The sequence below is a fragment of the Nelumbo lutea genome, chromosome 5, assembly GCF_056320005.1.
Source record: "Nelumbo lutea isolate HS-2025 chromosome 5, American lotus-T2T, whole genome shotgun sequence".
Lineage (NCBI taxonomy): Eukaryota > Viridiplantae > Streptophyta > Magnoliopsida > Proteales > Nelumbonaceae > Nelumbo > Nelumbo lutea.
Window position 1 is genome coordinate 19,266,118 of NC_142688.1, and position 22,355 is coordinate 19,288,472.

At 37.2% G+C, this 22,355-nt stretch overlaps 2 protein-coding genes across 23 annotated transcripts in view; one reads left to right on the forward strand and one right to left on the reverse strand.

Moving 5' to 3' along the window:
• LOC148850769 (uncharacterized) overlaps nt 1–22,355 on the forward strand; it is a 53,514-nt gene that overhangs the window by 14,981 nt on the left and 16,178 nt on the right. For 11 of the 13 annotated variants that reach the window (XR_016098856.1, XR_016098848.1, XR_016098852.1 and 8 more), the window contains exon 3: nt 8,539–8,616. Coding sequence is in view for 2 of the 13 variants with exons in the window: in XM_088943131.1 (XP_088799257.1) it covers nt 2,446–3,432 (987 nt within the window). In the remaining 11 variants the exon portion in view is untranslated. Of the gene's footprint in view, nt 1–106; nt 7,477–8,538; nt 8,617–22,355 lie in introns of those variants that run through there. The other 2 variants (XM_088943131.1, XM_088943132.1) reach the window with 1 other exon arrangement.
• LOC148850770 (MADS-box transcription factor 23-like) overlaps nt 1–22,355 on the reverse strand; it is a 59,984-nt gene that overhangs the window by 12,587 nt on the left and 25,042 nt on the right. For 3 of the 10 annotated variants that reach the window (XM_088943137.1, XM_088943135.1, XM_088943134.1), the window contains 6 exons: nt 21,853–22,011; nt 17,639–17,700; nt 9,877–9,976; nt 9,734–9,775; nt 9,565–9,648; nt 9,264–9,418 (listed from right to left, as the gene is read on the reverse strand). In XM_088943137.1, the coding sequence (XP_088799263.1) occupies nt 9,264–9,418; nt 9,565–9,648; nt 9,734–9,775; nt 9,877–9,976; nt 17,639–17,700; nt 21,853–22,011 (602 nt within the window). Of the gene's footprint in view, nt 1–8,948; nt 9,186–9,263; nt 9,419–9,564; nt 9,649–9,733; nt 9,776–9,876; nt 9,977–17,638; nt 17,701–21,852; nt 22,012–22,355 lie in introns of those variants that run through there. The other 7 variants (XM_088943139.1, XM_088943138.1, XM_088943136.1 and 4 more) reach the window with 7 other exon arrangements.

The following is a 22,355-nucleotide window of genomic DNA, read 5'->3' on the forward strand; positions in this document are numbered from 1 at the left end:
TGATGATATTTTTATGATCTAATGATTTTTTAGGAAGATCCAACATATACCGTCATTGCCAGGAAAACTAACATTTCAAGTGGTTACCTTGTTGCTGTTTCTTCAGGATATCCTTCAACTGAGGACCTTGGTACTTATTAACTTACCCTTAATTGATTCTTTGAGGTGATATTATCCTCATCTCATATCGTAACTGGATTCATGAACTGATGATTAATGGGGTGCATTGGAGAATGACAATGCGATACATAGAAAAGCATATTGTTCACTTAGATATTCTGCAGCTTGTACAAAGTACTAAGCTTTGAAAGTGCCTAGTGTTTCACTCAATTGACAAATCAAGAAATGCCATAAGCACGAGGCTTTTTATTTTTCAGAATTTACAAAACTATCATTTGGCAGGAGGTATTGTTTTGAGCCTTCAAATGAGATAGAAGTTTGCATGCTGTAGTGGTGACATGATGTTGGCTTATGCTGGTGATACTGAATAGTAATTTTATGCTTTTAGACTGGCAGTTAAGAGCTGGGACCAAGTTTGTTCACCCTTAGGTTGGATTGTGTAGTAGGGTTTTATTTCTCCTACAAATATGGTTTAAAGTATCGTACACCCGATATGCACAAACAGGTGTATTGGGTCTTTTCGCTACTTTATAACTTCGTTATTTTAAGTTTTTTCCAAAATTGCTTCAAGGGGGTCAGTTTTAAGCATGCCTACCCCCTTAAAATAGTCAAAGTCCGAAACACCCCTTATTTGGGGTTTTGGGCAGCTCCCGGTACAATACGATACACCCGATATGGGTGTGTCGTATCAAAATTTGTACCCTTGCCTACAAATGATTTTTATTAGAAAATTGCAATATTATTTTCAACTTAGCGAGTGGAGATTTATCTTTAGTCTTTGTGCTCTTCTGAGAATTTTTAGCATCTTCTGAAAGATCCTATGCAAAATTCTTTTCTTTGACTAACTTTTGTTTTGGTTAGCATTTTGCCTAAAAGATTCTTAAATTATTGGTGATTGGAATATCTATTCCTTTCTTCCTCCAATTTTCTTAATGCATGGGGATTTGTTTACTCCTGTATCTCCAGTAATATAGTGTTGAAAATCATCCTTGACATAATGTAATTGATATTTTTTTGGTGTCAAAGTTGTTTTAAGGGATAGGCTTGGATGTGTTTTTGTGTTTATCTTTGTTCTAATGGTTGTAGCTGCTTGATTGCATTGTCAAACAACCAAAAAATGCATATCAATGGTTATGAAATTGTAGAGAAGATGGGCCAAATGGCCCATAGACTGTCATTTCATGTTATGTTTTGCCCTCTGTTGTGGGCCTTATTCTGGGTCCATACTTTGTAATATTCTGTTTTTTGTATTTTCCTGCCCACTCAAGGGCCTCTCTGTAATTTTTCAAAGATTAACTTATTAATAAGATGTTTAGAGTGTTAGAGAGGGGTTATGTTCGAACCTCTTACTCTCTAACACTCATTGCCGCCAGCTCTCTCTTCTCTTCCTCTCTTGTTTGTTTATTTTCTGGTTTGCATCTAATCTCAAACAGTTCCATACATCAAGTGGACTGTTTTTCAACTGAAATATCAGAGCGAGCCATTGCTTGGCGTGTCCCTCATGTGGTTCTAGTTCAGCCAACTGCATGAGGAGGTTCTAGGGCTGAAAGTTTACAGTCATCCGCCTGGTTCTTGAAGGTCATTGGAGGGTGCCCAAGTTTCTATACACTTAGAGAAGGGTTCGGTGACTAGGAAGAATCAGAGAGCAAGTTGTTTGGCCTGATTTGAAATCAGAGAAAAAGAATTTCGAAGTTATCTCAGAGAACAAGTGTTCGACCTGGTTTATAGTTCAAACCAGAGACTCTCTTACTGTAAGTTTTTTTTCTCAGTCCTTTACTGGGTTATTTTTTGTTGTTTGGGAGGACTGTTAAAGTATTCAAAGCTCACCTCCATTTGGCCCACTATTGCTGGACTGATTCTACTCAGAAATTTCTGGGTTGTTTTGGAAGTACTATTCGGCTGATTATTGGACTGCCAAGCTGCTGAAACTGATCTAAACTAAGTGGTACTAGTCTCATCTTCATCCTAGCCTCTTCTTGGACCTATACTGAACACTTTGAAGTGGTTTCTTCTAGTTAACAGTAGGCTGTTGACTACTGCACATTGAGTGTTCGACAAAAGGTCTCTTAAGGACTATGGCCTTTTTTTCTTCTCTTTGGGATCGGCTGTTGGGAACCTGAAATACCTTGTGATTGGAGGTTTGCTGGGTGTCCTTTGAAAGCTGAAACAGTATAAAAAGAACTACCACTGAACTGGACTGTCACAGTTATCAAGATTGAACTGATTCTGTGAGCTAGTTGTTGTTGCCTATTCAGCTCAAACTAAACTCATCAAGACCCCCAGTACTTTGGGAAACCTATTAAAAATCCTAATCGGAGCCTTTACATGATGGATTTCTCAAGCCTTGAAAACAAGAATGTTGTTGAATATGGACAGATTTTGGGAACTCCAATCGATTCTATGCTGGTTGTAACTACAGTTAAGCTTGATGGGACCAACTACTGGGCTTGGTCACAATTAGTGAAAATCCATATTTGTAGCAAAGGAAAATGGGGTTTTATTTCTGGGAGCAAGAAAGCTCCTCCAGAGGATGATCCATCTTATGAGAGATGGGTGCAAGAAAACTACGCAGTGATTGGGTGGCTTGTGAACTCAATGCAGCCACAGATTAGTCAGCATTATCTGTGGATGACCTCGGCTAAAGAAATATGGGATAGTGTTGCAGAAACTTACTCCCAGAAGTTGAATGTTGCCAGAGCCTACAAACTGAGAAGTGATGTGAAGAATCTAAGACAGGGGGAGAAGTCACTTGCAGCATACTTCTCAGCCCTAAAATCTCTATGGCAAGAGATTGATTTGATAGAGGCTGTGACATGGGATACCCCTAAGGATGCTGAAACATACAGGAAATTAGTTGAAAGGAATAGGGTCTTTGAGTTCTTGATAGGGTTGAATTCTGAATATGACATTACAAAGCAAAACATCTTGTCCAAGGAAGATGTTTCATTGTCTCAAGCATATGCTTTGGTCAGTAGTGAAGAAAGTAGGAGGCAAGTGCAGGTTCAAGGAGTCAGTACAAATGATCATTTTGAAAATATGGGAATTAAACCCAAAGGGGTTACAGGAGCTCCCAGTGGCATAGGAAAGAATGAGGTGGTGTGTGAATATTGCAAGAAGCCGAAACACACCAAGGACAAATGCTGGAAATTGCATCCCAGTCTTGTCCCTATCCGATTCCAGAAGAAGAATGATAGTGAAAAGACAGGAAGTGCACATGCAGCCACAAGTACAGATACAGAGGTTGAGTCTGCCAGTGCACAATTGGCAGCCATGAAAGCTGAATATGAGAAGTTTGGAAACATGATCAGCTAGCTTGAAGGTGTAACTTCATCATCCAACCCTTTTGGAAGTCCAACCACCACCGCATTTGCTCGCTCAGTTATAAGGGCTTCTGCTAACCATGCATCCACCTCAGGTAATCCCAAGACCCCTTGGATCATTGACTCAGGTGCTTCTGATCACATGACCAACCTTTCCACTTTGTTTGTGTCATATGATTTGCTTCCTGGTCGTGACAAAATCACCTTAGCTGATGGTTCTCTTGCTCCTATTTCTGGCAAGGGAACTGTCAAGCCTACTGACTCTTTACTCTTATCTTTCACTCTTCATGTACCTAAGTTAAATACCAACTTGTTATCTGTAAGTAGCTTAACCAAGTCATTGAATTGTTGTGTAACCTTTTTCCCTTCTCACTGTGTGTTTCAGGACTTGAAGTCTCGGAAGGTGATTGGGAGTGGCCATGAAGCGAATGGAATATACTTGCTCGACACCCCTGGCCAATGCTTTGATCATCCCAAGAATGTTGCTTTTGGTTTTTACTTCTTCAGAGTCAGTCAGTCAAATTATGTTGAGTCATTGTCGGTTGGGTCATTTACCTTTTTCTGCTTTAAGTCATTTGCTTCCCAAACTATTTAAGGGAGTCAGTATGTCCAGTCTCAATTGTGAGTCATGTCAGTTGTCAAAGCATTGTAGAAAAAATTACCCTGTGAGCAATAAAAGATCTTCTTTTCTTTTTCATATTGTACACTCTGATGTGTGGGGGCCTTACCACTTATCCTCTATGGGGGGTTACAGATATTTTATCCTGTTTATTGATGATTTTTCTAGATTCACTTGGATATACTTAATGAAATCCTGAGATGAAGCCCCGAGACTTGTGAGGCAATTTCATGAGTTTGTTTTAACTCAATTTGATACCAGAATTAAGGTTTTCAGATCTGACAATGCAAAAGAGTATTTTGAGAAGAGTTTATCCTTGTATTTCTCTGACATGGGGGTTATTCACCAAAGCTCCTGTGTTAGAACCCTTGAACAAAATGGAGTTGCTGAGAGGAAAAATAGACATATTGTTGAAGTTGCAAGGAGCCTTTTATTTGCCTCACATGTTCCCACAAGATTTTGGGGTGATGCTGTACTTATTGCTACCTACCTCATAAACCGTATGCCATCCAGGGTTTTAGGGTTTAAATCCCCTTTCAGTCTTCTTCATCCAGGCAAGAATCTCTTTCCAATTCCTCTTCATGTGTTTGGTTGTACCTGTTATGTTCACATTCCAAGCGTGCAGAGACATAAGTTTGAACTAAAAGCCCACAAATGCATTTTCTTTGGTTACTCCCCCACACAAAAGGGTTATTGTTGTTTTGATCCAAAGACTGGCACCTGACATGTCTCTATGGATGTTACCTTTGATGAACTTTCTCTCCTTTTTATGGTTCCTCTCAGGAAGGACATTGTCAACAGGGGGTGAGTCTTTCACAAGTTTTTGCTCTTCCCCTTCCTATCCCAGTTGAGTCTCTTGACAAACTTGTATCCTCACCAAATGAATCAAAGGAGGATCAACCACTTCATTCCTCTTGTCCTAGTGCTCCTATTTTTTTACCTCCTCGTCCTACCCATAATCCCAAAGTGTATCAAAGGCAGAGATCCAGGAATGAGCAAGTGGTTTCCCTTACAATAGATGAGGCTCATACACTCCCAATCACAGATGAGATAACATGTACTGTTTCAACTCCCTTGGAATCATCCTTCCCAGATCTTGATGTCCCCATTGCTGTTAGGAAAGGAAAGTGGAAGTGTACTGCACACTGTATTTCCAAACACCTTTCTTATGACCTATTTTCCCCCTCATACTATGCATACCTCTCTTCATTTGCTTCTAACCCCATTCCTAGGTCTGTATCAGAAGCTCTTGGGATTCCAAAATGGAGAGATGCCATGTAGACTGAAATTGATGCTCTACATGAAAATGGTACTTGGGAGGTGGTGGATTTGCCTGAAGGGAAGGATCCAGTCGGGTGCAAGTGGGTTTTTACCATTAAATACGGGGTTGATGGGACTATTGAGAGGTACAAGGCCAGACTTGTTGCAAAAGGCTACACATAGACATATGGGATTGATTATCTAGAGACTTTTGCCCCTGTTGCTAAGATGACATCTGTGTGGGTTCTTTTATCTCTAGCAGCTCACTTTGATTGGCCTCTCTATCAGTTAGATGTAAAGAATGCATTTCTGAATGGTGACTTACATGAGGAGGTCTACATGTGTCTTCCTCCAGGAATGTATGGGAAAGATATGCAAGGAAAGGTATGTAAACTGAAGAAATCTCTTTATGGCCTCAAACAGTCTTCTAGAGCCTGGTTTGAGAGATTTAGAACTGCACTTGTTAAATTTGGCTATGTTCAGGCACAGTCAGATCATACTCTCTTTGTGAAGAAAAGTGGATCTCTAGCAGTGTATCTCATTGTGTATGTTGATGACATTATAGTGACTGGTGATGATGCCTCAGGCATTCTGGCCCTTAAGTCTTTCCTCCGTACAGAATTTGAGATCAAGGATCTGGGGGAGTTGAGATACTTCCTTGGCATAGAAGTTGCCAGATCCAAAGACGGGATTCTTATTTCCCAGAGGAAATATGTCATTGATTTGTTGTCTGAAACTGGAAAAATGGGTGCAAGACCAGCTGCAACTCCTATTGATATGAGTCACAAACTTTCAGCTTCGGATGGAACTTTGTTGGAAGACAAAGGGGTCTTTCAGAGACTTCTTGGGAAGCTTTTGTACCTGTGCATGACTAGGCCAGATATTGCGTATGCTGTCAGCTGCATTAGCCAGTTCATGCATGCTCCTAGAGATACCCATATGGCAGCAGCAGAACGGATTTTGTGCTATCTGAAAGGCTCTCCAGGAAAAGGAATTCTATTTGCCAAGCATGGTCATCTGAAACTTGAAGCCTATACTGATGCTGATTGGGCTAGAAATATTGATGATAGAAGATCTACTTCAGGGTATTGCAGTCTGATGGCTGGTAATGTTGTCTCTTGAAGGAGTAAGAAACAATTAGTTGTGGTCCGATCCTCCGCAGAAGCAGAATATAGAGCTATGGCACATGGAGTCTCGGAATTGTTGTGGCTGAGGTCCTTAATGGAAGAACTTGGGATTGATCATGACAAACCCATGATGTTGTATTGTGATAATCAGGCTGCCATCAACATTGCTCACAACCCAGTACAACATGATAGAACCAAACATATTGAGGTTGATAGACACTTTATTCGAGAAAGAGTCTCCTCCGGTGAAGTGTCTTCCATTCATTACTTCTGAAGGACAATTGGCAAATTTCCTCACCAAGGGCATTTCCAAGGCAAGGCTTCAACATGACACTGGCAAGCTGGGCATGATTAACATCTATGCTCAGCTTGAGGGGGAGTGTAGAGAAGATGGGCCGAATGGCCCATAGGCTGTCATTTCATGTTATGTTTTGTTTCTCTCTGTTGTGGGCCTTATTCTGGGCCCGTACTCTGTAATGTTATGTTTTTTGTATTTTCCTGCCCACTCAAGGGCCTCTCTGTAATTTGTCAAAGATTAACTTATTAATAAGATGTTTAGAGTGTTAGAGAGGGGTTATGTTCGAACCTCTTACTCTCTAACACTCATTACCGTCAGCTCTCTCTTCTCTTCCTCTCTTGTTTGTTTATTTTCTGGTTTGCATCTAATCTCAAACAGTTCCATACATCAAGTGGACTGTTTTTCAACTGAAATCAAGTGGTATAAAAGTTGTTTTGTGGTATGTGTATCACATGATATTTTGGGAAGAGTACTTAAAAATGCTTTAGTTTTAGCATAGCAGCAAAACATTTCTCTGCCCTAATTTTGGTCCTGAATCACAGAACGTCTGGCTTCATCATTGCACACCAGCTTTCTATATCTTCTGTTTTCATTTTCTGAAAAAAAAAGGCTACCTAGGTGCTGTTAAAAACTTTATCCTTTTCACTTTCTAATAACAAATTTTTGGTGCTATTCACCAGCTATTCTTGTTACTGGTGGTGGTTGACCTGTGATGTCTGAAGATGGAGTTCTCTGTTATATTTTTCCACAGGTTATTGTGTCATTGCTGCTAATAGACTGATATGCAGAACTTACAGGAACTTGTGTAAATTTGGAACTGCCAAGGCTATATGTAACTAATGCACATAGCCTCTATCCATGCTCCGAGCACAACCTAGCAGGAAAGTTGGACTTCAATATGCAATTAATAATGACTGTTGATCCATTGAATAATTCAACCCTTTCTGGTGTTGTGGCTTGCTTATAGGCCAAGTGCGTTAGTTATACTTACAGAAAACCTTATGATGCCATTCCACATGTAAAATTATTGTAGATTATTTATGCCTAATACTTATTTTTCTGTCTTTAAATTTGCTTGACTAATTATCGTTCTTCAGATACATGTTGTACAGGATTTTCCCCACTACATCTTGATTATTGATTATAATATGTTGATGTTGCTGAAAATGAAAATTTTGGGACTATAGCTATAAACTATTACAAACAAGAGTTCTGGTGTCAACACTTTGGATGCCATGAATAATCGGGCCTTTTTTAAGTTGTGTTCACTCCATAGTAGATACCACTATAGCACCCTTTAAACTCATGTTGCTAATACAAGTCCACTTCAACTGCAGACAAACTTCGTATATCTCTATGAATTCTTGATAGTTGTCTACCTTTCCTGGTTTTGGTGGCAAGCACTATGTACCATTTGCCTTATGAACTCTTGGTGCTTCTAACCGAAGCCATTTTTATGTTATATGTAAGTGGCTAGGAAATGTTTGAATTATTTCATATGCATGATTTCTAATTTGGGGCAACCTGTGCCCTTGGTCAATAGTCTTGGTGTTTAAACGATTGCCAGATGTGAAACCATTTTATTCTTTAATCGGGATCTGCATTATACAACTTACAACACAAGGCATGGTCATCTTTTTACCTATGGAATCTATTAAAGTATTACATTCATAAGGTATACGAACTATATAAATTTTATCAAAAAAAGCACACAAGTGGCTTCTTTTTAAATAAAGTCTTCCATTCATTAACTATAGTTTTTGATACAACTTTTGTTTCATTTATTTATAACAGAAAGGCTGTGAAATGATGCTGTCTACATGATTGTTCACATCGAGACATTATGTTGAACATGAATGAATGAAGAACTAGGTAGGATATTAAGGTAGATATTATGTTTATAATTATTTTAATATGTTAGTTGAATTTATTTTAGGGTGTGCTTTATATCAGAATAACGTGCATTCTTATTTTTCTTATTAATAGACTGGAAACCTTGATGTGGGTTTTCACTCTTTTTGTAGGCAGTTTTTAATTGATGACATCTGAATATGTACTTTGGTATGGTGTTTTACACATTTTGTGGTGGATACTTCTCTGCTTGTTTTATCTCTGCTAGATTGTTGGTTGTTATGGTTCATGTGAGTATAATAACCATTTAATATATATTTTGTATTTCTCATACGAAATGCAAGTATACGCTATTGAAAACAATCCATTTTATGTATTGTTAAGAACATGAAGATAACAATGAAAAACACAAAACACACACACAAGGAATTTTTATTAATATGTAACTTTACAGATGGTTTTTTTTATCATGTCAAACTAAATACCAAGTTGGTTATTTGATCATGTCACACCAGATTTCAATTGATGGGAATTGCTCTGACACCATTCCAGAGTTCATCATTCCACTTCTCTAATGCAGTTCTAATCTGCTGCAACATTTGAGAAATGTAATTGGGATCAAGATGAAAATTAAAGTTATTGCAAGAGTAACAAAGAGAAGAGCTTACCCCAATTTTGTAGGTTTTGCCAATGTCTCATAGTTTTGTTGCTGTGGCTGGCTTAGCTGGAGATGGATGGGCACATGCAGGTCCTCTCCAATTCTAAAACCACTTGGAATAATGGCATTTTTTTCTGCTCCATTGATATCCCTTGTTCCATACACCTGATATCCAAATTCTTAGGCACAACTAGTTGCAAAATTTACTTTCTACCATAGGATTTAATGGTAGAAAAAAATTTAAAAATCAAAAGTTTTGGTATGTATATCTGTACTTTCTTAGGTTTATTTGAAGTTATCTGAACACATACCTTCTTATACAATTCTATGTTTTCTTGACGAATGAGGTTTACCTTCTTGTAAAGTTCCATGTTTTCTTGGTGAATGAGGTTCCCCTACAATGAGTTCAATGAAGTTAGTTACTTGAAGTGAAACAATTCATAAGATAAAAAATCTGATACATGGTGTTTATAGGAAGACCTTTCGGTTTAGTTCTTGTATCTCATCAGATAAAATCTGGTCCTGTGGAAGACAAAATCCGTGTTACTTTCATTCATGCGCTTCAAGTGGGGATATAAAAGGATCATAGGGTAAGCATTGGATGAAGTTTAGGGCTAGTTGACCTTTCTCATACGGACACAACGCAAGCTCATTTCCAATTGGTTCTCCAAATTTTGTAGATCTTTGACAGTCAATCCAGAAAGTTCTTCTCCCATCAATTTCCTGCACTTATGACAATGGAAATCTAGGATGCACCATCTATGCTTTTGGTATATTTTTTTACATGGATAACAATTAAAAAAACTGTGTCTATAAAGCATTGAAGGTCGATTCTTCAATAACTAAATCTTCTTTTGGTTTTTTTATGTTACATGGTTTCATAGGAAGTTAAGGAATACATCTTTGGTATTTTTAGTAGGAATAAGCTTTTTAAGATTGAACCAGGTGATAGGACCTGTTGATTTGAAATCCTGTCCCAAAGTTGAGGTTTGAAATGATTAGTTTTGCAAACCTTTGGTATGGTTAAACCTTCATGAATAACAAATCTAATGGTTAAAAAGTTCTGCAAACTTTTGACATGTACTTATTGTCACATAGTCGTGTTCACATAAGATAGGTGTAAAACATCAGTTATAAGATTTTAGTATTTTTTGAACTTTTATTTTGCATTTTTCTTTGAGTGGGTTGACTAGTTGGCGCAATGAATTAGTTGAGTCATAACCTGTTGTGATAACTCTAACCCACACTAGCTCGGGCCCAAGCCCAAGAGTCCACTCAAGGCAGATTGAGAGGCCCCCCATAGCAGAGCTATTTGTTAGGAGGCAAAATGGACCAGTGGCCATGACAACAGATCTGGCACCAAAATTAGTTACAAGCATACATGAAAATATCTGATCCTCATGACGAGCCCAATATATATGGCTCCTGATTATGTAATAAAGATGTAGTGAATTGATTCCTTCTTCTTCCCCTCTATTCTTCTTTCTTTGTAATTCCATTTCAGGAGGTGAGTTTCCTCAAAGAGGCTACTGAGGTAGGCGGTTCCTACCAGTTGGTATCAAAGCATCATCCCTTCTTACAATGCCTCAAACGCAGTTGGCTATGATTGGCAAGGTCAATCAGATTGAAATAGGTCTTCACCAGGTGGTCACAGAACTGAAGGAACTCAGGGCCATTGTGTCTGCCATTGCCTCCTAGTGGCAGTCTGGGGAGTTCAGCCGTAGAGATGGTGAAATGGAAGGCTCTAGCTATAGTGGTGGAAGGACCGACTCACCCTATGTCGGTAAAGTAGCGAGTAACCATGATCAATTTCCCAAATTACTCCGGTAGTGATTCTGTTCCTTGGATCTTCAAAGCCAAGTGGTATTTTTTAATACCACGAGACCCCATCTCACCAGTGAGTGTCCGTTGCATCCATCCACTTGGATGACAATGCAATCCTCTAGTTTCAGTGATGTCGCTGCTCACACCCATAAGGTGACTTGGTTGGAATTCGCAGAGGCCCTATGCATCAGATTTGGTCCCACCAGATTTGAAGACTATGATGAGCAACTCTCCAGGTTGAAATAGTCAGGAAGTGTGCGGCGGTGGCTAGAAATAGTCAGGGAGTGTCCCACCAGACTTGAATTCAAGCAGCTGTTCTCCCAAGTTTTTGGATGGCTAGAAAAAGCCTTGATGGGCTGTTTCATAGGTGGTTTGAGGAATGATATATGCTTGGAGGTCAAGGCGTTACAGCTTGCTATGGTCATGGCAGCGGTGGGTATAACCAGATTGAAAGAACGGCTAGACCACCTGTGGCGGACCAACCGCTCCCTCAGCCCAATCCTAAACCTGACCAATAGTTCCTTTTAAATGCCCATCTTTGGCTGAGATGTAGGCTTGGTGTGAAAAAGTATTATGGTATAATTGTGTAGACAAGTACTATGAATAAAGTATCAATCATTTATCAAAAAAAAAAAATTGTGTAGACAAGTTTGGGCCGGGTGACAAGTGCAAGGCCCAACAGGCTTACCTTCTTCAATTGGATGACAAGGCAGCTAACATGGACCCATCCCTACCTTCTGAGGACGAAGCTGGCAGACTGGACCATGAAGATGCCGAGATCTCCCTCCATGCTTTAATGGGCCTAGATTCTATGTAGACTACATGGTTTTCAAGGTGTCTAGGCGATTTTGGGCGACGCTAGGGAACCTAAGATGAAGCTTCTGTTTTATTTAATTAGATAGAGATTTTTTCTTTTTTGAGAAGGTAAAAATTTTATTGAAGAAGGATGAAAAAGATACAACAACTTCCGGGCATCTCACACCCAGAAAGCTTAGATACTGCAGCCTGAGTTAACTGACAGCCATGAAGCAAGCTTAGACACTGCAGCCTGAGTTAATTCCTCCAGACTTCTCACTTTGTTGCAAAAAATCCTGTTTTTCTTTCAGTCCATAAAGTTTCTAAAATAGCCACGGGAATGGTTCTTCAAATCAGATTACCCTTTTTCTTCAGGCCCGGTAAATTCCAGCAGCATAAGAGATCCTTAATTGAACCAGGCATAACCCAGCAGACCCCAGCTGCTTTAAGAAAGTGCTCCCAAACTCTTACAGAGATCGGACAGTGGATACCAAGGCGATCAGCCGTCTCTGGCAAGGGTCCACATAAGCCACAGCTAAGGTCTGAAAGCTGAGCCCCTCTCCTAACCAAGTTAGCTCTCGGCAGGCACTTATTTAGAGTCATCACCCAAACCAAAAAATTATGCTTAGGTGGACTGACAGAATTCCACACCTGCTTGCTTGGAAAATCAGAATTATTTGCTATACTCAACTTTGAGGCAAAAAATTTAACAGTAAAAACACCATCTCCACTCCATCATCTGGTTCATCTCCCAATCAAAAAGATTTCGTCTAAAAAGGAGACACCGGAAGATTGAATCCCCAGTCACATCATAAGAATCAGGAGGTTGAATCCCCTGTCACATCACCAGGAGATTTCCTTCTTTTTCTCTCCTCAGAACCCTTTGATCTTTTAAATTTCAATAGTAAAACATTAAATCAAAGAATATATATATATATATATATATATATATATATATATATATATATATATATATATAGCATATTATAAGATCTTTTAACACATGCATTAATAAGATACAACAATATAAATGACATTATAAAAGGTGCCTACCTTGTCTTTTTTGTTGCCTAGGCGGGTGCCTTGTCACCTAGTTGCTAAAAGTCAAGGCGTTTGGGCAAGGCGCCATGTCACCTAGGTGATACCTTGACAACTATGGAAAACTATGTGAGTCAAGGCCAAATTGCTGGGAAGACCCATAGCCGTTCTCATTGATTGTGGGTTGACATTGAATTTTATTACTTGCATCTTGGCCAAGAAACTTGGTATGCCACTTCAACCAACTTCTCCATTTTCATTTCATGTAGCAAATGGACATAAAATGACGTGACAATGTGTGCAAAAAGAAATACATAACAATACTAGGCCATAAATTTTGGGTAGACTACACCCCTTGGAATTTTCTAGAGTTGATATTATACTGGGGGTGCAATGAGACCTTTACACACCCTAGTTTGGGCCCCAAAGTCCTCAGTCCAACCTATATTTATGTACCTAGGCTTGCAGTCCACCTCCCCAATCCTTGATAACCCAAGCATAGCCTCGTTTAACCCAACCCACCAAGAGGCTCTATAGGGACTTCTAGACCAATTTGGAGATGTCTCTGGGGAACCAACCCAACTTCCCCCACATGGGCCCAAGGCCACAGGAGTTAGTGCACCTCCTTTTGACCCACTACAATCCCACTTCCATGCCAGAGTTAGCCACTTAATTCTTTGGGTGACATCTTCCTCGATCTCTGCCTTATTATGAATTATTGAACCAATGTATCGAAAATGATTACATTGAGCTATCTCTTTGTCTGCAAGCCTAAGTGTATCCTCATTTAGACTCCTATTATTATTGAATTTACTTTTCATATACTCTATTTTATATGTACATATTTTAAAACCTCTTGTTTCTAAGGAACTTGTCCGTAATCTTAATTTTGGATTTAATCCTTCATTAGTTTCATCAGTTAAAACAATGTCATCCACAAACAACATGCACAATGAAACTTCCTCCTACATAAGTTTAGTCAATTCATTTATGATCGGTGCAAATAGATAAGGGCTAAGTGCTGAACCTTGGTGAAAACCCCTCATGATTGTAAAATCTAAAGTCTCTCCAACTAGTCTTCTAATATTGGTTGTTGCCTCCTTGCACATATCCTTAAGTAGGTCCATATACCACTTTCAACTTCTTTCTTTTCCAAGACCCATCATATTATCTCTCTAGGAACTCTATCATATCATATGTTTTTTCTAGATCAATGAACACCATATGAAGGTATTTCTTCTTTTGTTTGAACTCTTTTATCAATCATCTCAAAAGAAATATAACTTCCATGGTTAATATCCCCAACACAAATCCAAATTGGTTCTTTGATACACTTGTTTCAAGTTGTAGTCTTTGTTTAATTGTTCTCCCCCAAAGTTTTATTGTGTGGTTCATGAGTTTAATCCCCTTGTAGTTATTACAACTTTGTATATCACCTTTATTCATAAATATAGACACCACACCGTTGTTTCTCCAATCATCAGATACCTTTTCTTTCACTATCTTATTAAATAGCTTAGTTAGCCATAACAAGCCCACCTTTCTCATACTTTTCCACACTTCTATTGGAATCCCATTAGGTCCTTATGCCTTTCTCTTCATCTTATTTTGTGCCCCTTTTTACTTCAGTAGGTTTAACTCTATTGCGGTGCATATTATTTTTAACACTTCTAATATTGCTAGATTCTCTTCTTTTAGCACCCTCTTCCAACTGTTCATTTAAAATTTTTTTGAAGTAGTTTTTTCATCTTTCTTTGATCTCCTCATATTTTACCAAGACTCTTTGATCTTCATCTTTAATGCATCTAACATGGTTTAAATCTCTGCCTTTCCTTCCCCTCAACTGTGCTAGTTTATACGTTCCTTTTTATGGTTTAAATCTCTTTGATCTTCATCTTATGGTTTTATATTTTTTTTTCTAGTTTTCTGCATTTCTAGCCTTTTGCCATTCCTTGTAACATGCTTGTTTTAATATGATTATGTTTTCAACCTCTTCATTTCACCAAGCTTCTTTAGTACTTTTCCATTTCCCTATATATTCTCCTAAGACATCCTTTGCTTCTTCATTTATGTTGTTTTCCGTTTCAAGCCAAATATCATTAACCTTCCATCTAAATTCAAATTTTCTTTTATTATCAAGCTTTCTAAATTGAGCTAGCTTTTCTCCTTTGCGATTTTCCACCTAAATCATGGACACCTATTTTCTTGCCTATTTCTCTTCCATTTCCTAATGCACCTATTTACCACTACTAGTTATGTTATGTTGTTAATTTTTCTCATAGAATAGATTTGTAATCTTTACACATCATTTATTCCATTCTCCTAGTAAGGAAAATATCTATTTGACTTTTATTTAATCCACTTTTTAATGTTATTAAGTGTTCATCCTTATTTTGGAAAAAAGATGTTTAAAATTGCCATATCATAAACTAATGCAAAATTTGATATTGTACCTTATATTCATTTCTCTCCCCAAGCCCAAATCCTCCATGTACAATATCATATTTTACACTTCTTTTCTCTACATGTCCATTTAGGTTTCATCCTATAAAAATCTTCTCTTTGTTTGGAATCTCTTGGATTTGATCTTTCTAAGTTTTTCCAAAATTGTCTTTTAAAGTTTTATTTTAAATCCACTTTAGGTGCATAAACACTAATTATGTTAATGATTTCCTTATCTAAAACAAGTCTAATTAAAATTTATCTATCCCCAATTTTTTTAGCATTTCCAATTTCACTTTTTAAATCCTTATCTACTATTACCACTACACATTTTCTATTATTTATCTTTGTTGTATGCCATAATTTGTAGCCATCAATTTCATTAGCCTTTTAACCCTTCTATTTAGTTTCTTGTAGGTGTGCAATATTAAGCCTTCTCTTCATAATCTTTACTAATTCCATAGTTTTTCTTGTTAATGTTCCTTCCAAGTGGACGGAGTCTTGTTTCTTGGACTAGCTTTACCCACCCCCTTCTAGAAGGATGTGGGAGCCCTTTGCCTACTTGACACCACAACTGAGTGTTGCTGTGGTGGGTCACTTACGGGGGTCATCCTAGCAAATTCTTTTCCACTTAACACTACACTTGGGTTAAGGTGTAGTGCATCAATTTTGGACAACGACCTAGCTTGAGCATGAAAAGACAAATCGGGATCTGTATTTATGAAAGCCCGGCAAAAGTTTTAGTGTTGGCTGCCAATCTGATGCAACCCCTCTCCTTTATTTGGGCTTGGGACCAACAGTCTAAGACAACCTCATGAGCTTAATTCACTATAATTATTACAACTTTGTACGTCAGCTCATATGATGCTCTTTTTCCATTCATTTGACATTTTTTTTTTCTGTTTTCATTATCTTATTAAATAGTTTAGCTATCAATAATAAGCCTACCTCTCATTTTGTTTAATGTCTCCTTTTTACACTTTTATTTGGATACCATCAGGTCCCAATGCCTTTTCCCTCTTCATTTTGTTTAATGTCTCCTTCACTTTAGTATTTATAATTTTATAAAGGTATATGTTGCTTTTAATATTATTGGAGTTATTAATCCCCCCACTAACACCATTCTACATGTTTTTCATTTAATAAATTTTCAAAATAATTTTTCCATCGTTCATTAACTTTCTGATTTTTTATCAAGCCTTTTGATCTTCCTCTTTAATGCATCTAACTTGTTTTAAATCTTTACTTTTCTTTCATTTTTCTCAGTTTATAAATTCTATTGTCTCCCTCTTTAGTACCTATTTTATGATATAGCTCATCATATGCCTTAAATTTAATTTTACTCATTTTCTTTTTAACTTCTTCACTTATGGTTTTGTTTTTCTAATTTTTCTACATTTTTAGTTTTTATCCAATCATGATAGCATGGTCATTTTACTTTGATTATATTTTGAAGATCTTCATTCCACCAAGTTTCTTTATCACTTTGTCATCATTTGGGGCTCCTAGCAATGGGAGGTATTCTTAGGAATGAGGCAGGTCAATTGTTTCATTATTCTTGGATTTAATTGGTTTTGGATATTCGTTGAAGGTTGAGATAATGGCTGCAATGGAGGATGTGCGAAGAGAAGGGGGTATGAATGTGAACAAAATGATTTTCGAAGGAGATTTACAATTGGTGATAGGGTCATTGCGATAAACTCACAGTTGGTGAACATGTATTGTATTGTATTGTATTATATTATATTATATGTAAAAACAATATAACATTTGTTATCAAACAAAAAATAATAAGGTGATGTGTCCTTGTAATCAATCATATTTTTTAACATTTGTTTGTTGGTCAAATTATGTTTACTTGTATAATTTTGACAACAAAAGGTAGAGTTTTGCTTTTACCTCATCTCTAGAAGCCTCTGGTAGCATCATTTTCATGTGGGAATACACGAAATCATTTTGGTGCTTGTCTTTCCATTTTCACATAGTATCACCGCATTTTCATGTTTATTTTAGCTTTTCTATATTCATGTTGTTTTCATAACTTTTCCATTGTTTCCTAAAATTTCACAATGTTTTCTTACTTTTTTATCTATTTTTCTATTGTTTATTATACATTCTTATATTTGATAGGTGTTTTGCTGACATTTTTTTGGGGATTACTAGTGGACATATAAATTGAATGCAAAATCTTATTTCTATATTTTGTGTTTATCAACTAACTACTTAGGGATATATTTTGCATAGTTAAAATGCATTCAATTCAAAGTTTGAGGGAAATGATTGTACCGATGGCTTTCTTGCAAGTTCTGCAGTTGTTGCCTCAAGGTTGCTGCCTCCCTTTGCCAGAACTAACATATAAAAAAGAAAACATCATGTCTATGAAACTTAAGATATATTCACTTGAGCAACATGGTCAAATAGAGAAAAAAATAGTTATTAATCTAAGACATTCCATGAACATATGTGACACTAGATACCATTAAAAGACTGGTAAAAAATTGTATGTTAAGAATTATGTAAAAATCTTCGGAAACTGGCAATTATTTTATGTGTTTTTTGTTGATGCAAGAATGAGTTTACCCATTTAGCATCCTTATCCTAAAGCTATTCAATGCAATAAAAAATAGATGATAGAACCAAGGTTCAAAGTATTGATATTTGATACACCCCAATATGGCAGGAGTGTATTGCTTTTTTCTTTCCTCAAGAAGAGGGCAGGGGGTAGGTTTAAACGTTATTTAATGTTTAAAACCAACAGTCTTAAGAAGAGCCTTAAAAAAGACGTATCAATTACCTGCCAATGATATGATACACCTCCTGATATGGGGTGTATCATGTCAAAATTTTGAACCTTGGATGGAACATGTATTAGGTTATCTATATTTGTTAACTTATGACATCACATATTTTTTTCATGTATGTTTATTGTCTATGATCATCTCTAATGAGTTGTGTTGGTTTTCTTAATTCGATGCTATCATTTTATGCATATTTTTGTCCTTGTAGGATGTTTAAGTATCTTGAAATTGATCTAATTATTTTTCAGGGCTCCACTTTCGTGGGTGAATTTCAAGGTTTTTAATTTGTGTTTCAATTATGTGGCCAACTGCATCAATACTTCATCCACAGACCACAGTCAATGAGCCAAATATTACATTTACATTTTTTTTTGGTATAATGAAGCTTGATTTAAACAAAAGAGAGAATAAAAATAGACCTTGGACCGCCTACAAATAGGATTAAAGCCTTTCTTAGCACTCATTAGACACCATCTTACAAATACCTGGGTTTCTAGAATAACATAAATGGATATATTACATTCCATCAAATTAGTTAACTTTAAAAGAGGTGATACCACCAGGCGATCCATTAGCTTTAAGAAAACCACTAGGTGATCCACCACTTGGAGATTTAATCATTGAATCTAGGGAGTCCTTATCAGTGGCTTCTAACTTCTTGTTCACTTGGCTCCTTGCTCTGGAATATTTTAGGGTATTCCATAATAAAGTCTTAGTTTATTATGTGTTTTATGTACAAAGGGTATGTGCTTATTTTTTAAAAAACTTTCTTGCTCATATTAATTGCTTGATAAGGAATTCCCTCTTTTATAACTAAAAAACATTCATTAAAATAGAAATGGAGGATGATAATAAATTCATTAAAGCCTTTACCCTGCCAACTATGTTTTGAGATATATAGCCTCTTTGGCATCTAGTATTTATTGAACTTTGTATAAAATTTTAACACTACAATAGGCATTTGATCAAGAAATATTATTACATCTTCAATCAATCCTGGATTTTCTGTATTGGTTTTCCTCCTTTCCCTTGGTGATATTAGTTTCCATTACAAGAGTTAACCACTTAGAACGTTTCTGTTCAGATAATCTTTTCAGGATATGGAAGATGGTTATCTTGTTATGTTTGTGAAAATATGGGTCTAGTACCTTGGATCAATTGTTCATAATGAGGAAGTAATTAAAGATGATGTGCCCAATTGCCCATAGAATTAGAGTAAGGTAGTTAAAGAGGTGAAGTGCATCTGGTGTGTGGTGTGACTAAAATATACCAATAAGGCTAAATGGAAAATTCTATAAAAGACAATTATACTGCTAGCATTGCTATATGACACAGAGTGTTGAGCAATCAAGAAACATGTTCAAAAAATGAGCATAGTTGAGATGAATGAGTGGCAAAACTAGAAAGGACTGAATTAGACTTGAGAACATTATTAAGGAGTTAGGAGTAGCTGCAATTAATGACAAGATGATGTAAAGTTGATTGAGATGGTCTGGTTATGCACTAGAAGACCAACGGTCGTCCCAATAAAGAGTTACTTAGTCCAAGAAGGCTCTAGAAGAGCAAGAGGAAGACTATAGGAAATATGGTCTAAAGTAGTAAAAGTTGATTTAAGGACTTGTAATTTGATAGAATATACTTTTATCGAAAAGTGTGATTGCATTGTATGATTTGATAAAAATTGGATCTTGATAGAACAAAATGCCAGGAAAGGATCAAAGTCCCATTTGCTTAAGAAAATAGTACTAAGTTTGAGGATCCATCAATCAATTTATATCAGGATTGAGGTCTTCTGCTAATTGATGTTTCCTCTGGGCCTTGGAAATAGTACTTAGCTTGCTATTTGATGTCATTCTATCAAATAAATCAGTTGAATTGAGTCAATTGAACTGCCCCACCTCCTCTCCCTGATCATTTCTAGCAATCAATGCATATTCCTTATTTTGTTAATAAGGATATATATGAGAAAATTTCATCTTGCTTCATTCGTAGCTTTTTCAGAAGATATTCTGGGCACTACCTAGAGGGTCAATGCTTTGATTAAGGGATGAGTAGAAGAAAGGATTTTCTTGTGAAGGTTTAAAGAAGCCACAAGTGAGGAGACACAAACTGCTGAACATACAATTTATCTATAATTTATGAGGTCTTTGCATGGATTCTTATGGCGTTTTTATTTAATTTTGCTCTAATTTAGCTTAATACTAAGAAAAGATTTCAGGGGTAATCAATCCAAGAAAAAGAAGGCAAAAGGTAAGAAAAGATGGACCAAAAAGGACCAAATTCAGCTCAGCCCAGTTATGGAAGCAAGAGAGCACACTTCGGCCCAAGAAGTACAAGTTAATTCTTTGAAAAAAAAACCCAAGAGAAGAAGCCTAGCAAGGAGTAAATTTCGGCCCAGCAAGAGGAGACCCATTCTCAGCCCAAAAGAGCAGCCTAGAGTGTAGCTAACATGTGCTAAGAGGGAGCCTAATTGCAGCCCAAATAGCAGCCCAAAGAGCTAGGGGTGGCAACCCTTAGAAGTCTCTTAAGAGAGCACTCTAGAAAGTTCAAGAGGGGGGTGTAATACACCCCATTCTAGAGGCTTCAAGAAGGGGCAAGAGCTCCCTTGAAAATCTATATAAGGAGGCCTCTAGAGGGGGGAGAGGTGTTCAATTGCTTGAGATCAAGGCTCTCCCACTCCTTGGAGTTCGAACATCTTGAAGAGAAGAGGAGAAGGAGAACGGCTAGGCGCAAGAAGGAGAAGGAGAAGGGCTGAAGGAACTCAAGCTAGCAAGAAGAGAAGGTGAGTTCGAAATTGGGGATTTTGGTTCAGAGATCTAATGTAATTAATTCCTTTTTAGTTTCAAATTTTCTTTGATTCGAATTTAGCTTCCTTTGATGCAAATTTCTCTCTCTCCCGCTTCCATTTTTTCTTGATGTAATTAAGTTTGTAAAATTTCAGATCAAGCAATCAATTTCTTTTTGTTCATTCGAATGGATGTGGTTTGTTCTTGAAGTTTCTTGAATAGAGGTTAATTGTAGATCAGATCAGCCAATTAATCTTTCAAAACTCAGATATGAATTCTCAGATCTGAGATTGCAAGATCTGAATTGCTTGAAAGAGAATTTAGATCTACAATTTTCAGATTGGCTGATTTGATCTAAAGCTTGGAATTCTTAGAGTGATTGAGAAAGACTCCAGGAATTCAGATCTACCATTCAAGAACTGAATTGGATGCAAGGTTAGAGATAACTTGCACAATTCAGTTGGTGATCAATTCGGATTTGAATTGATACCTTAGAAGTGTTTGAAGAAATGCATGCATGAATGATTAGATCCTTGATAGAGATGTGGGGATCATCAATCATGCATAGGATGAACATGCACTTGAAAGAGGCTGTTCATGACCTTGGGGTTTCACCAAACCAAGGCTCAATCATGATCTATTTGAATCATTCAATTTGATTGATTGTTGAATCTGAAGATTGATTTTAATTGCTTACCCTTCTAACCTGAATTGAAGGCAATTGGGCCAATAATTTAGATAGATTTTAGTTTAGGATCTTTAGCTTTTGAATAAAGTTTTGATTTGTTGTTGATCAGATAAGAATTGACCAAATTAGTATTAGTAATTGTTTCCTAAATCCTCGTGTGAACGATACTCTACTCACTACTCTATTACTTGAGTGGCTAGTGCACTTGCTAGTGTCACCAAGACGCACCACAAACCTAATTGAAGGAGCACGTGGTTGAGTGAAGTGTCTGAGTAGCAGGAGGCTATGGCTGTTAAGTTTAAATTCAAGAACTGACGATGAAAGCTTTGAATCTAGATCAGTGATCCAAGGATAACTAGCAATTCTCAACCCACTGGTGGAAGAAACCTGCAGAACAGAGTCAAGAACCATCTTGTAAGTGAAAGGTATGACAAGTTTGTTGGACAGTTCAGAGGTTGTGTTATATCTGTTACTGAAACATACTATGACTTCATACCAGAGTTAAACTTGCAGTGAAGAAGAGTGTGTTCCATTTTTACATTTTGGTATCACATAGCACATTACTGGGGGACTCATGGGGTAGGGACAGAGTGGGGTGCACAGGAGGTCCACTGATCTCACCATGGAGAGCCTGCAGTTATGTGGGTTTGATCCAGGGCCTCCACTTTAGGAGGGATGCCAAGTGACCATCCCAACCACTGGGTCATTGGGATGAGTGTGTCTGAATCTGT